This window comes from Pungitius pungitius, chromosome 9 (genome assembly GCF_949316345.1).
Source record: "Pungitius pungitius chromosome 9, fPunPun2.1, whole genome shotgun sequence".
Classification (NCBI taxonomy): Eukaryota; Metazoa; Chordata; class Actinopteri; order Perciformes; family Gasterosteidae; genus Pungitius; species Pungitius pungitius.
Window position 1 is genome coordinate 18,429,254 of NC_084908.1, and position 14,624 is coordinate 18,443,877.

Consider the following 14,624-nt stretch of genomic DNA (forward strand, 5'->3'; position numbering starts at 1 on the left):
ACCCCCCCCCCCCCCCCCCGGAGCAGAGACGCAGCGGCAGCCATGGCGAGTCCCGGGCAGAAAGTGGTGCTGATCACCGGCTGCTCCTCCGGCATCGGCCTGAGGATGGCCGTGATGCTGGCCAAGGACCAGCAGCAGCGCTACCACGGTAAGTGTCCTGTGTGTGTGTGTGTGTGTGTGTGTGTGTGTGTGTGTGTGTGTGTGTGTGTGTGTGTGTGTGTGTGTGTGTGTGTGTGTGTGAGAGAGAGAATATCTCTACATATAAGCGGATAGCGGACGTTTGATAAAATAATGCATTTGTGAAACCGTCGCCATCGCTCCTCTTCTGCCTCGCCACTGTTTACACGTAAGACGCTTACATCATAAGACGGGATCAGACGGGGACATGAGAGGGATCTCCATGCAAAGCAAATAAACAGGAGAGAACGTAAGTGGCCTCGAACTGGAACTGGAGGAAATGAAAAGATACAAGGCTTCCTGTGCCCACGGGGAGGTCAGAGGTCACAGGCTAGCTTCCGTGGTTCAGATGCAAACTAAACTGACAGATATCCTACAGTGTTTTACATTTACTGTCTTCCATCATGATAACACGTCTGTTGTCCTCGCATTGATTAAACAATACAGATGGTATCTGACAGGAGCCAAGTCAAGTGAATATGGGATTTATTTATGTGTTTTTCATAGTGAGATGAATGCGGTCCACTTATAGGATTGTACCATTGTTGTTTTTTTCTATTGTTCCAGATATTGATTTTCACGCCACGCACATCATTTTTTTTTAAACTTGTTGCGGAGTGAAGACAAGTATCCATCACTTTATTTCAGCGTTAAACCAAGTTTTCCCGATGAACTAACAGCTCCCGCTGATCCCGAATTAACCTTTGACCGCTCCTTGGAAACGCGTCGCGCCGCTGAGCTCAGCTTCTTGTGGATAAGAGGCGGACCAGGGTTATTCCTGGAGGAGCAAGGAGATTACGGTTCTTTTGTTTATGCCACAACATCTCTCTTAAGCGGTAGCTTTTCCTTTATTGTGTCCCGTTACTCAGAGAGTTAACACACGTGTGTGTGTGCGTCTCTGACACTATGCTCCCGGCTCCTCTCGACCTTTACTTTAATCCACTGGATTCTACTAGACACCACGTTGGTGTTTACGTCAGTACCTTGTGCATCTTGTGCATGCAGCCTCACCTGCAGCCTGAACCAATGAACTTGGTTTGACTCTCCAGACTCTACAGCAGCAGCCTGAAGGAAAAAACAGAGCAATTACAGACGGGGCTACTGGCAGACAGCAATGATGAGAAACAGCATTGACAAAAACTAATTAGGGTTGTGGCATTTTAACATTTAAGTCGCTGTGGAGGTGCTTTTGTTTTAATGTAGGCGGCAGCTCACGGCGTTGGTGTTTTATCTCAGCTTTTCAAATTATCGTATTATTATAAATAATATACTAGGGTTAGGGTTAAGCAGTATAATGTGAACACCTCAGCATCCTAAAAATAAAGTTGAATCAACCGTTTTCCTTCGGCAAGAGAACAAATTAACATCTGCACGTCTGAAACCATCTCATTCTTTCCACCTGCTCGCAGTCATAGCAACCATGCGGGACCTGAAGCGCAAGGACAAACTGGTGGAAGCCGCCGGGGACGCGTACGGCAAAACCCTGTCCCTGGCCGTGCTGGACGTCTGCACCGACGAGTCCGTCAAGCGGTGCATCGACGGCATCAAGGATCGGCACGTGGACGTCCTCGGTGAGCGAGACGCACCCTCGCTGGGAGCGGTCCCCCCTCCTCTTCTTCACAATTTTTAATGCCAACCTCTTCTTCTCGTCCCCCCCCCGTCCCCCCCCCACTCGCCCAGTGAACAACGCGGGGATCGGCCTCGTGGGCCCCATCGAGAGCATCCCCATCGACGAGATGAAGAAAGTCTTCGAGACCAACTTCTTCGGGGTGATCCGCATGATCAAGGAGGTGATGCCCGACATGAAGAGGAGGAGGGGCGGACGCATCATCGTGGTCAGCAGCGTGATGGGCCTGCAAGGTTAGCACCACGGAGGGGATGAGCGCAAGAGCAGGGCGGCACTGAAGGCCGAGGCTGACGCTGTGTTTCTCGCAGGCGTGGTCTTCAACGACGTGTACGCGGCCTCCAAGTTTGCCATGGAGGGCTTCTGCGAGAGCCTGGCCGTGCAGCTCTTGAAGTTCAATGTCACGTGAGCGCCGCCGATATCGGACCCGATTGCTGACAGCTCGAGGCTGACGGCTGATGTCCCCCTTTTATTTTATTTTTTTTAAATCTCTCTCAGGTTGTCGATGATCGAGCCGGGCCCGGTGCACACCGAGTTCGAGGCCAAGATGATTCAGGACGTGAAGCAGAAGGAGTACCCCGGAGCCGACGCCGACACGGTGAACTACTTCAAGAACGTCTACCTCCCGTCCTCCGTGGACATCTTCGAGACCCTGGGACAAACGCCCGACGACATCGCCAGAGTGACGAAGAGGGTGATCGAAGCGAGCAGCCCGCGCTTCCGTAACCTGACCAACCCCTTGTACACGCCCATCGTGGCGCTGAAATACGCCGACGAAACCGGAGGCCTGTCCGTCCACGCCTTCTACCACATGCTCTTCGACCTGGGCCCTCTGATGCACGTCAGCATGACCGTCATGAAGTACCTCACCTGTGGGTGTCTGAGGAGCAGGACAGTTTCCCCCAACTAGCGGTTGTGTATCCGATTGCGCACAGATGTGTGGCCAGAGGGAGGAAAAAAACAACACAAATACATTTGTTCTTTAACATCCTTTGTGACCGTCCACATTTCTCAGCATGTTCTGTTATGTAATGAAGGGTCTCTATACTCTCTTTCCTGTATGAAATAGTGATTGTCCAGCAGAACTGAAATACAGTAGGCCCAATACTAAAATAAGTGCCAAATGAGCAACTTCACAATTTTTAAACCTCTAATTGAGGTGTTTGTACCTTCAAATGTCTGGGTGTTGGAGAGACTATTTCGACATGCAAAAGTGTTGAGGTTAGTTTGCTTTATGTGCAGGAGTCTCTGTCATTTCTCTCTGATAATTTCTCACATCTCAGCAAAAATGTCTCTGCAACGACGTTGATGAAAAACCGCACTTTGTGAATAGTTGACACTGACTTTTGACCATCATAAAAACAAATAAAATTCTTATTACTATGTCATCAAAACGGCGCCTTTGTTTGAATAATCCGACGTGTGCCGTGGAATTGGAAAAGTGGAGAGAACGTGAACCTCACGGTGACGTTTTACACGCTTCTTCCGTCGAAGGGGCCGATCGACTTGTCGGAGCTCTGCTGCTCACGCCTGTCTGAGGCGGTCGCGGGAAATTGGAACTAAATCGATAACCGGCCGATCGAACATCAAAATAAACTTTCCCATGGACACATCGGCGGTACCGCAGTGAGTCTGACCCAAACGAAAAAAAAAACGCTATAATGTCATATGGACAACTTGTCATTTAATTCCACTAGCTGCTTCTGTGTGAGAAGAACTCTGTTGACTCTTAGCCGTTGATTTCCGGGTGTTTTTTTTAAAATCCCAGATACAAGAAAAGTAACGTCTACCAAGCTGTAGTTACGGTTAGCTTTGTTGCTATGCTAAGCTAACGTGTTGTTGTTGTTTGTGCAAAGGCCGCCGCGTGAGCACCACGGAGAACACGCGCGCGGAGATGCGACGCGCCGCGAGCAGCAGCTCAGGACCACGTTGCACTGTGATGACAAGGAGAAGGTAAACCCACCGCACCTTCAGTGTTACAGAGCGACACCATGAACCTCTTGACCCCTGCGATGCTGACGTCCTCGCACCTTCCGCCCCGCTCAGCTCCGCAGGAAGTTGGCCCTGTTACAGAGAGAGTACCTCAAGACGGCTGAGAGACTGCAGGTAAGAGTCCCTCTCTCCCCCTCTCTCTCTCCCCCCCCCCCCCTCTCTCTCTCTCTCTCTCTCACACACACTCTTACACACACTGACGTGTACACACACAGCGTGCCGAGCGTCTGGACGCGGTGCGGAGACACGTGAGGAGCAGGATCGGTCGGCAGGACCGGGACCAGAGTGATCCGGAGGAGACAGCCGGGCCCCCGTCGCCATGGATGCCGAGCGCCACCAATGGGGCAGCTGCGTGCCCGGGACACAGGGACATAGATTCATTTCCCAAAGGTGGAGCTTTAAATATGTGTATGTAATAAACTGTGTACAAGCCTTTGAGTTTCTCTGAAGAGGTCTCTGTGTTGTCACATATACTTCAAGTTGTTATTTTCATTAGTGTGCGTGAGGGCTGCTGGGTAGTGTGTAGGGAGACAACAAGACTTGTAAACATGTACATATGTACATATGTCAATGTCATATCTGTAGGTTTTGAGACAATTTATTTAATTAATTCTGCCTTGTTGATATTACACTTTAATTACTCTGCCTGTTGGGAGTCAAAATTCACACTTTACTTTAACCAGCTCCAGCAGGAGTTTCTGATGCCTCCAGGAGGAGCCCGGCGATCCGGTTCCTGCTCCCCTTCGATGCCGTGGGCCCGCAGACACCGGATCCCCGGCACGGCGCCGCCGCCGAAGCTCCCAGGCCGAGCCCCGCCCTGCGCCTCAGGTCTCGACGCAGCCGCCTGCGCTGGGAAAGGAGGAGCGCCGAGGCCGGCGGGGGGGGGAGCACCACGGACGACAACGGCGAGGAACCCCGGCAGCAGAGCGGCGGGACGGAGGCTGCCGGGGCCGAAGGGCGCGAGGGCGGAGTCAGAGCGGAGGCCGCGAACGGGGGCGAAGAACCGCTGTCCTGCGACGACTCCGAGTCTCCGTCTCTGCTGCTCGCGCAGTGGGACGACGCTCCCGGGCCGCCCGGGACGGGAGGTAGCGAGGGGGAGGAGAAACGCCAAGGACCACAGGAGAAAGACGGCGAGCTCCCCCGTCGGACCGCCGCACCCGCCGAGGCGACGGAACGAGAAGCCACCGGGAAGGGAACCGGAGGGGAGAGCAGAGAGGAAAGTGATGGGAGGCTGTTTGAAGACGGCAGTGAAAAAGACACCGAACAAATGGCACCAGAGCTCAGAGAGAAAGAAAAAAGTCCCGCCGACACGCGTGGCGTGATGGGCTCCTGTACCTTAGTAGAAGGACTACTTTACCCGGCGGAGTACTACGTCCGAACCACGAGACGGATGGCCCTTTCGCAGAGCCAGCCGGACGTGCAGGCCGTCATATTCTCCCAGCTGGGCGCGGGACGCCATCGGGCGCGGCGAGGCCCGACGCGCTCGGACAGGCGCGCCGCCACCGGTTTGTCCTCGCCGGCGACGTGCGGCGGCGGCGACGCGTGCGGCGGGCTCAACAGTCACAGCCCCGGGGAGACGTCCGACCCAATCCCGGGGTGTGAAATCAGCCCGGACGCTCGTGTCCCGGCGAGAGGCCGGAGGAAGAGACGGGGCGGGGGCGGAGGGAGGGCGCGGACCCCGCGGCGTCCGCTTAGTTCAGACCCCAATCAACGGCCGGGCCCCGGAACGACCTCAGGCGACCCCCGGACCGCCGGCTCCCCGGGAGACGCCGCGGCGCCGCGGGACGAGCCGGAGGCCCAGCCAGGCTCCGCCTCTGGACACACGGAGAAGGTCTTCCCCATCTTCCTGAGGACGAACGGATCCAGACAGACGAGCAAAAGAAGTAAGAGACATGATCATGTGTGTAAATAGATTCCCCCCCCCTCCTCCCATTCATTTCTTTTCCTTCCCTTCCCTTCCCGCCCCACAGGCGCCGCATGCTGGCGATCTCTCCTCCTGCCTCCCTCGCCGCCTGCTCCGACGGCCCCGCTGCCTCGGCCCTCCCACTTCCCCGCCCCCTTCTTCAACCACCTGCTGAACTTTGACTTCCCGCAAGATTTCCACCTCCCCGACGAGCAGTTTGCCTCCTTGAAGCTGCTGAAGCTCCGGCGAGTCGCCGCGGACCCGGGGGTTGAGCGCGTGGCGTCGGCGTCCTACAACACGCGGCGGTGCAAGCGGCGGCCGGACTCCCGCGGCGACCCCCCGGCGGCGCTCGCCCTCTCCGGTTCTCCCCGCCCCGCGACGAGCTCGCCAGCGGAGCGCGAGCATGTCGAGGAGACGGAGGAGACGCCTCGGGGGGATACTCAGGAAATCCCTGTGGAGGAGCGGCTTGGGAACGAGCCGGTTCGGGATTGCGGCGAACGCCGCGTCGGCACGCCGCCTCGAAACAGAGCGGCGGGCGACGCGGGGGAGGGGGACAGCGGGTCGTCCGTCGTCCCGTCAGAAGGAGGAGCGGGCGGTCGGGTCTGTGCCAGGCCGCAGAGACCCGCCGAGGAGCCCCCGGACCACAGCAGCAGCAGCAGCAGCGGCGCCGCCGCGCGGTCATGTGACCACGGCGACGCTCCGGGCCCAAAGGAACCCTCTGACCCCGCCGCGAGTCCTCTGAGCGCCGCAGGCCGGCGGGTGCCATCTCAGCTGCTGCTGAGTCCTCCCGGCCCCTCGATGACCCCCCACGCGCCCTCCCAGCCCGCCGCCCTGTGCAGCCCCACCCTGCCCTCGCTGGGCCTCAGCCCCCACCCTCTCCGCGCCGCCCTCCCTCTGACCTCCTCCACCCCCTCCGCCCCGTCGCCCACCAGCAGCCCGCCCGCGCTGCTCCTCTCCCCTCGTCCGGCGGCCTCCTCCCCCTACCCCGCCGCCGCGACCGGGGCCCCCCCCGAGACGCCGGGTCGGGTCGAACCTCCCGACTCGCCGACACCTCCGGAGCTGCAGTCCCCGGGATCAGGGGGGGGGGCGGAGGAGCACGTGATGAGACGCACACACACACTGAAGGTAAAAGGCTGCTTGAATCAACGTCCGCAGTTATTGTATCTGCAGTATCTACAGAGTGCGTGTGTGTGTGTGTGTGTGTGCGCGTGTGTGTGCGTGTGTGTGTTCAGGCCCCAGCAGGAGGCTGCCTGGTGGACGCGTGCTGTCTGCGTGGACCTTCTGGCGCTTTGTGCGTCGCAGCAGCCGCAGCGTGGGCCGTGTGTCTCTGGAGTCAGAGGTCAGCTGCTGATTGGGGATTAACACACACCTGGGCCTTCAGTAAGGTGAGTCTGAGTGTGTGTGTGTCTGTGTGTGTGTGTATAACAGCACGGCTTCACGTGAGTCTTTATCCTGCAAAATGATGTGTGTTTTTGTACTACGGTTTTGTCATCTCTTTGGATTGGACTTTTGTTGTCTTTGATAACAAAATAATAAGGGTATCTAATGTTGCTCACTTTAATTAAATGGTCCAGTGTGTGTGTGTGTGTGTGTGTGTGTGTGTGTGTGTGTGTGTGTGGGTGTCCAGCCGGTCATCAACGTGTTCCCCGTCCCGGATGCTGCCGGGCTGGTGTGTGTGACTCTGGGCCCGTTGGAAATCACAGAAGTGAGGTGAATGCAACGCTTTCCTCGCTTCCCCCTGCGTCCCCCTGAAGCCCCCGCCGCTTCCTCCTACTGAGCCGCGTGTCCCCACCCCCCCCCACCCCCGCCCGTCCCCTGTGTGCACAGGCTGCTGTCGTGCTCCCGCCTCTCTCAGGCGCCGCTGTGCGAGGGCGTCGTCCAGGCCGTCGTGGGCGTGTCCGAGTCCAGAGTGGTGACCTCCTCCCACTCGCCGTCCGGCTCCACGCTGCGGGTGTTCACGGCGTCCGACGACGGCAGGTGAGGCAGAGACGGCGTCCTGCGTGTTCTCTGTCATTTCCTTGTTGTTCATATCTCTCTCTCTCTCTCAGCACATCTCTCTCTCAGCCTCTGGCGTCCCCGGGTGTTCGTGTCGGGGCTCTCGCTCCGGTGGACGGACTTTCGGACGCTCTGATTGGCTCAGACGATGGCGGGCGCCTCCTTGTCTGGTAAGCGCGGTTCTAACAAGAGTCGGCATCGCCGCGCCAACGGTCACCTCGTAGCACAAAGACATGAAAACTAAAAAGTATCAAATTTGAGTATATGAATTAGGTGCTTTTGAAGGTTAAGCTCCTTTTTGAGATACAGTTTAAATGTTGTTCACCTTTTCACTCTTTATTTCAAAATAAAAGCACAATCCTCAAACGTCGCTAAACGTTTGAAAACAACCTCATGCACTTTAAATGTATCAACCTGATTAATCCATCTTTACTATTTTAGGTAAATATAGAAAATTCACTTTTTTTTTTAATCTGCAGGAATTTAAAGACCGGACAGCTGCTGCGGAGAATCGCCCTCGGAGACGGTTTGTCCCACACGTCCTGCCTCAGAGGATTCTCCTCCGGTGTAAGTTGAACCGCCCCCCCCCACCCCCCCCTCCATGCCTGAGGGATCCTCTTGGTGAATTGTCCCTTCTTGCTGTGCACACAGGGGGCGCTGTTTGTCCTGCTGCAGCACCAGCAGGACGCCGCCAAAGAGGACGGGGAGGAGAGGGAGGGCGCCGCCCCCTTCTCGCTGGTCGCCGTCGACCCGCTGAGCGGGAGGTCGGCGCTGGCGTCCCGGCTGCGTCCGCCCGAAGGCTGGTCCGGCAGGTGAGTGGGCGGATTGTAACGCTGGCTCATTTGGAGCCGTAGTCGCCTGGCAGGTGATTTTACAGTGACAACACAATGATTAACACCACAGAAAGACACGATACAAAAGTACACACACACACACAAAGCCACACCTTCATAGAGTGAGCAGTGAAGGGCGTCCTCATTGTGCGTCTGCCCCGGCGTCCCTCAGGCTGTGCGAGGCCGACGTCTGCGGCGGCGGCGGCGTGGTCGGCCTGAGTCGCAGCGGCTGCGCGTGCGTGTGGCAGCTGGGGGGCCGGGGGGCCCCGCGGGTGGTGGGGGCTCCCGGGAGCGACGGCTGGCAGCTGGCTCGGTGGGGCGGTGGCGGCGGCACCCTGGTGACCGGTCACCACAACGGAGACGTGACTCTACACGGCCGGACCGGCTGAGGACGGCTTTTATCAAAAAAAGAAACATCTCGTGTGTCACGGCTGGAAAAGCTTTAAAAAAGACTAAAAAAAAACTGCTGAAATAAAGACTGTTTGTATTTATATGTTAATCTAAATAAGACTGCATTGTTTTTAGAGCCCCAGTATTACTTGAAAACTTCAGGAAAATATGTGGCGTGTTTTTTATAATTTACATTAAACGTTTATTCTGTTGGATTTCTTGTCTATTTCTATTCTGCAATGAACCACTGGGTTGGTCTTTGGTTAAACTCCAATACATTTTAATATTAACAATCCTTTGCCTACAGGGCCGAGCACATCATTGCTTAATGCAACATTCATTGGCGTTTCAACGGGGCTTAAATAGGTTTCCATTCCTGCAATATATATTTAGACTGAATTAATCGTCAAAGGCTGATTTGCGCCTCTTAGTCTTATTCTCTCGTGTCCCTGCAGCTGGTGATTCAATTTAATTATTTTCTAGTACTTAGTTTCAAGTACTGCCTTTTGCAAATGTCCCAATAAGTGATTGTTGCTGCATTAATAATGCAGCCAAACTTCCACATAATGCTATATTAATTGCTTGTATACTATGATTGCAATTAAAGTTTAATACTCTAGTGACAGCATGCAACGTGCATTACAATCATTTTAAGGACACTCCCAGAATCAAAGGTGAGTTCAAGAGAATCTTTATTTTAACTTGGGTAAAATTTAACCATCTTTACAACATGTATCCATATTCATCCGTATGTACAAGTTTGCACATCTTGTTGAGAAAGACAAGACATCTAAAATAGACTTATAAAAATAGTAAAACTACAGGAAGAATGTGCATGATGAAGGCATATTAACATGGTCCCGCTACATACAACAGATAAAAGAACAAGACCAGAGAAACTATTTCATTGGTCCCCTCTGCTTTTGTCTGAACAGAAACAAGCAGAGGATTCTGGGAGATTTAACTCCCAACATCCTGTCAGGGGCTGCAGCCGCGAGAGATGAGTCCGGATCAAGCATCACCAAGACCTTCAAGTTCAAAACCGCAGGAAGGAGAAGAAAAAAAAAAGACACACAAATGGCTTAGAAAAACATTCATGTACAACACAGAAGGGGTGCGAGTGGGGAGGGGGGGACGCCAGGACCCTTCAATAAAATACAGGGGGAGATAAGTGTCCTCGGGGGGGGGCGGGGTTGGCTCTAGCGGGCGCCGGGGGCCTGCTTGCTGTCCTGCAGCTTCTCCACCATGAGCTTGGCGTAGCGCATGCGGCTGGCCAGCTCCTTGCAGCAGCCAAACTCCTCCAGCAGCGACAGCTTGTAGGTGCGGAACTCTCGCTTCTCGTCGATGTAGGTCACGGCGCCCATCAGCGGGCACAGGATCAGCTTGGTGTGATCCTGCCGGAGGGGGGGGGGGGGGGGAGGAGATAAAAGGGGAGGCATTTAACGGGAGGAGAAGAAAAGGAAAACGTCGCGTCCTGCAACATCTGCTCTCGGCGCTGCTCACCTGGAAGAAGTTGATCTGGACCGTGCCGTTGGAGAGGTGCAGGACGATGGCGCTCTTGGTGCGGAACCACAGGGAGAGGTAGGGCAGCCGCGCCAGCTCGTCGCCGTCCCGCCGCGCCATGTTGGCGCCGGCCTTCAGCAGGTGCTCGCTCATGTAGTTGCGGAAGTATTTCAGCAGCGTGACCTGGAGGAGGGGGGGGGGGTGAGAGTCAGCGTCCACGTCTCGCCTGAGGCGTCGGAAGGCGGAGGCGCCCCGGCCCCGCTCACCTTCTTGTGGAGCGCCGAGTTGAAGCTGCGCACGCTGAGGTAGCTCTCCACCGCCGCCTTGTCGATGTACTGCAGGCTGTCCCCGTCCGTGTACATGATGAGCCGCGTGTAGTCGTTGAAGAGGACGCCCACGCTGTTGTCGCACAGCTGGTAGCCTGAAGAGAGAAAAGAGAGCACATCACAAACCATTTGGTGAGGAGCTTTTATTTTTGACTGACAAAGTATTAATAGACTAAATTACTATCATTAAAAATATAAACCCTCTTTGCCGAATCAGTCAATATCAAAGTCTTCTGTAGCTCCTGCTTAATGACGAACACGGCACTTTCTTACCTAGTCCATATTTGTCAGAGTAGTCGACCCATTTGCTGATCCAGAAGATGGGAACACAGGCGGGGTCCTCGGCCTCTTCTACGAACACACCAACACAACAAAGTCTCCGTATGCAAGTTCACCTCTTGACCAACATTTGAAGCAAAGGGACGGAGGGGGGGGGGGGGGGGGGGGGTCTCTGACCTTGGCAGATGACCGCCTTCTCAGCAGGCTTGGCAGCGATGATGCTGTTGAGCTGCTGCAGCAGGTCCTTCAGGTGGCACTCTGTCGCCTCGGGCTCCCTGCGGAAAACAACAACAACAGTTAGATGCACAAAAAACGGGACTCGAGGAACCACAAAAAGACGAAAATCTGAAAAACATCTCTCGCCTTTGCGCCTGCTCGTCCTTGGCGTCCGCCTTCTCCGTGCCGGCCTTGTTGTTGATGGCCGTCAGGGGCCGCCTCGGGCTGGGCTCGGCGGCCGTGGAGGGGGCGATGGAGAAGCGCGGCGGCACGGTGAGGCAGGTGGTGGGCAGGTGCAGCGGGATGTAGCCGGTGGAGAAGTACTCGTCGGCCTGCAGCTCGCCGATGGTCGGCCTCTGGGAGGGCTCCGCGTGCAGCATCCGCTTGATGAGGGCCGTCGCCAACGGGTTGATGTGCTGCGGGGGCGGCGACGCAAATTATTCATTAATAAGAAAACATTGAAGGCATAGCGCGTGACGCTGCCGCTGCTTTAGCCTCGCTCACCCAGGGGATGGTGTAGTTGTTCTTCTTGATGCGGTTGTAGGTCTCCTTCAGGCAGGAGGTCTCGAACGGGGGCTTACCCACCAACAGAGTGTACCTGGGAGGACGCACGCAGATCAGACGCCATCACGTTTATGGGAACGAAAGGAGCTTTTAATAAATAAAAAAAACACTGTGTGTGTGTGTGTGTGAGACTCACAATATGCACCCCAGCGACCAGATGTCCACCTCGTAGCTGTGGCCCTTCTTACAGAGCACCTCGGGCGCGATGTAGTTGGGCGTCCCGCACAGAGTCTTCTTCCGCTCCCCGTCGAACTCGATCTTTGTGGCCAAGCCAAAGTCCCCTAAAGACCGTCAACACAGTCACGCTTTAATTAAGGGCTTCGCGTGCGCGGTTCCTCGTTGGAAGCCGCCTTCCTGACTAGTGAACCCGAACAAACAGGTTTGTCGAGAGTCCATAACGCGGAATCCCTCGCCATAGATTACCTATCTTGACCTCCATGTCGTCGTTGAGGAAGATGTTGCCCAGCTTCAGGTCCCTGTGGATGACCCGGTTGTTGTGCAGGTACTGGATGCCGTTGAGCAGTTTGGTCATGTAGTACCGGACCTCGGGCTCGGTCACAGCCTTACGGCGCTTGTGCAGCTCCAACAGGGACTGAGACAAACACAGAGAGTGGATTTCATACCAAAAAACAGAAAGGAATTTACAGGAAAATACAGTGAAACCGTGCAAAACAAACATTTTAAATATTGATTATTTTTTTTAAAGGGGGCCATTGTGGCAGCTCTGAGAGGCCAAATTGATTATTAGTGGAAGGAATGAGCCACTAATAGAGTGCAAACATTCAGGAGGTGGCCATGGCAGCGCAAAGAGGAAATAAGAGTCGGCCACCATTTATTACTTCTGGTTTGACCGATTAAAAAAAAAAAAGGTTTTTAAAAGATATATTACTTTTTTATTGATTTTTTCCCCCTGTTCCATAAAACCACTCACCCGTCTCCTGCAGATTTCCAGGACAACGAAGACGAAGTCGTCGTCCTCGAAGAAGCCGTGGAAACCGACGACGTTGGCGTGGTTGAGGCTCTTGTGAATGGCGATCTCGGAGGTCATCTTCTCCCTCTGGTGCTGCTTCAGGATCAGGGACTTGGGCACGATTTTGCCGGCGAAGACCTGCTTGGTCTCCACGTCCGTGATCTCGTAGCATTTGGCGAAGCCGCCTTTGCCGAGGAAGCGGCCCCTCGCGTACCGCTTCATGGTGCGCGGGTCGACCAGGACCTCGGGGATCTCCTTGAGAGGAGCCGATTTGGGGTCGACATGTGCCGCCGGCTTCGCGGTGCCTGCGCTCATTTTCTTTTCCAAGTGCTCTCGGACGTCTTTTTAAAAAAAAAATATATATATATATATATATTAACTTCTCTCAAACTTTCCGGCGGCCGACGTATCGATAGTTTTCGTGACAGGGTCGAACTATTGTTAACCCGACGTCAGTTTAGCCCCGGAAGCTAGCTGGCGTGAACTCGTGAATTCAAATCAAAACTGCTCGTTAACCACCTGTGGACGCGAACGTCAATCAAACCTTTTGGGCTGAACAATAACGAAATGTAGTGCGTGCGGTTAGTTTAAAAAAAAAATTAAAAGGTGAAATAAACATGCAACTAATCGCCGGACTCTCCCTGCGGCGTTGCTGCGTCCTGCCCGTCTTCTCGATAACAGTCTTTTCTTCTGCTGCAAATTTAAAATGCTGCCTGGCTCGTCACGGCGCGCTGTGATTGGTCCGCTGCATTTGAATTCCAAGTCGCGCTGCAAAGCATCGTGGGAAGCGAGGTGCTGGAATCAGCCAATCGGCGGGCGCGGAGGCCGAATTCTGGGTCGCGATTGGCTGAGTGCTGGTTTCCGGTTGCTGCCCGGAAACCAGCGCCGACGGAAATGACGTCTGGAGGGGGTTTAATGGAACAGTTGTCGAAAACACAGTTGTTGTATTCAAATGTTGTGTTGTGCTAAAGTCACACCAGTGTTGGCTAAGCTACTTACATGTATCAATAACTTACTTACACATGTACACATACTAGTACAATGTACTTTTTGTCGTTGTTTGGATCCAGTATCCAGATATCAACTGTGGACTGTGAATATGTACATGTGCAGTATTTAAAGTACAATTACTTCAGTGACAGCTGAAAACAGTGTGATCCAATCATGTCTTCCAATAATACTATTTCACTCAGTTGGTTACTTTTACTGATGATACCTTAAGAGGCTACATTTTACTTAATAACGTTCTGATGAATAGCTTTAGGTTTGAATCAAAGACATTGTTGTATGTATTTTTCCTTCGATAACATATCTTTCCACCACAGCTGGCTCTTCAGGTTTGGGGAGAGTTTGAAGATCCGGTAGAGGAGTTTATGCCTTTTCTCATCAGTAAGAGGCAGCATTTCCACTCACATTCCATTATAGGTTTTAATAGAAGCCTTCACCCCACTTATAACAGACTATTGTTTATTGTCATCACCTTCAGTTCACGATAACACTCACAGATCATGTGAGTCACACATTCCCCCTGCTAGTATATTTTTCTGTATTTTCAATTCTTATTGTTTTACATAACGCAACGCATGCATCGTGTCGTTCAAAAAAATCATATTCCTGTTTCCTTTTTTATTTGTACCAAAATAACCGAGAGTGCTGCAGTACTCATTCAATAACACTAATGTTGTTAACACTAACATTGATGTAATGTATTTATTTGCATCACTACATTTGGGGAATGACAGCCAATAGCCAATATATTTATAATGTGTAATCCTCCACAAACCTCCTTGCCATATACAAAATAACATCCCATGTTATGAAACAACACAGAGCCAATGTTATTTCATCAGCC

At 53.7% G+C, this 14,624-nt stretch overlaps 3 protein-coding genes across 3 annotated transcripts; 2 read left to right on the forward strand and 1 right to left on the reverse strand.

Annotated features, from left to right (window-relative positions):
• The first annotated feature begins 29 nt into the window (after window positions 1-29).
• Window positions 30-3,146, forward strand: LOC119218012 (retinol dehydrogenase 8-like). Its single transcript, XM_037472137.2, has 5 exons — window positions 30-148; window positions 1,587-1,748; window positions 1,858-2,037; window positions 2,113-2,206; window positions 2,300-3,146. The coding sequence occupies exons 1-5, from the start codon at window positions 43-45 to the stop codon at window positions 2,709-2,711; spliced, it is 954 nt and encodes a 317-aa protein (XP_037328034.2). The 5' UTR covers window positions 30-42; the 3' UTR covers window positions 2,712-3,146.
• Window positions 3,147-3,302: 156 nt separating this feature from the next.
• palb2 (partner and localizer of BRCA2) lies at window positions 3,303-9,129 on the forward strand. The gene is made up of 13 exons (XM_037471866.2): window positions 3,303-3,427; window positions 3,658-3,754; window positions 3,848-3,907; window positions 4,009-4,183; window positions 4,477-5,676; window positions 5,764-6,821; window positions 6,929-7,081; window positions 7,324-7,406; window positions 7,524-7,673; window positions 7,745-7,861; window positions 8,171-8,258; window positions 8,343-8,503; window positions 8,697-9,129. The coding sequence occupies exons 1-13, from the start codon at window positions 3,405-3,407 to the stop codon at window positions 8,911-8,913; spliced, it is 3,582 nt and encodes a 1,193-aa protein (XP_037327763.2). The 5' UTR covers window positions 3,303-3,404; the 3' UTR covers window positions 8,914-9,129.
• A 465-nt stretch (window positions 9,130-9,594) lies between these two features.
• On the reverse strand, window positions 9,595-13,493 carry plk1 (polo-like kinase 1 (Drosophila)). Its single transcript, XM_037471974.2, has 10 exons — window positions 12,734-13,493; window positions 12,226-12,394; window positions 11,939-12,083; window positions 11,743-11,836; window positions 11,386-11,654; window positions 11,200-11,297; window positions 11,017-11,094; window positions 10,684-10,838; window positions 10,418-10,600; window positions 9,595-10,308 (listed from the first exon to the last, which is right to left on the reverse strand). Exons 1-10 carry the CDS (start codon window positions 13,085-13,087, stop codon window positions 10,114-10,116), a joined length of 1,740 nt encoding a protein of 579 aa, XP_037327871.2. The 5' UTR covers window positions 13,088-13,493; the 3' UTR covers window positions 9,595-10,113.
• Window positions 13,494-14,624: the final 1,131 nt, after the last annotated feature.

Bases quoted from the DNA above. Each gene is read 5' to 3' on its own strand.
- LOC119218012 (XM_037472137.2), top strand. From the start codon at position 43: ATGGCGAGTCCCGGGCAGAAAGTGGTGCTGATCACCGGCTGCTCCTCC. The intron at 149-1,586 runs GTAAGTGTCCTG...ACCTGCTCGCAG, and splicing joins CCAGCAGCAGCGCTACCACG to TCATAGCAACCATGCGGGAC. The intron at 1,749-1,857 runs GTGAGCGAGACG...CCACTCGCCCAG, and splicing joins TCGGCACGTGGACGTCCTCG to TGAACAACGCGGGGATCGGC.
- palb2 (XM_037471866.2), top strand. From the start codon at position 3,405: ATGGACACATCGGCGGTACCGCA. The intron at 7,082-7,323 runs GTGAGTCTGAGT...GTGGGTGTCCAG, and splicing joins ACACCTGGGCCTTCAGTAAG to CCGGTCATCAACGTGTTCCC. The intron at 7,674-7,744 runs GTGAGGCAGAGA...TCTCTCTCTCAG, and splicing joins ACGGCGTCCGACGACGGCAG to CACATCTCTCTCTCAGCCTC.
- plk1 (XM_037471974.2), bottom strand. From the start codon at position 13,087: ATGAGCGCAGGCACCGCGAAGCCGGCGGCACATGTCGACCCCAAATCG. The intron at 11,837-11,938 runs GTGAGTCTCACA...GCGTCCTCCCAG, and splicing joins TGGTCGCTGGGGTGCATATT to GTACACTCTGTTGGTGGGTA. The intron at 10,309-10,417 runs GTGAGCAGCGCC...CCCCTCCGGCAG, and splicing joins TCCAGATCAACTTCTTCCAG to GATCACACCAAGCTGATCCT.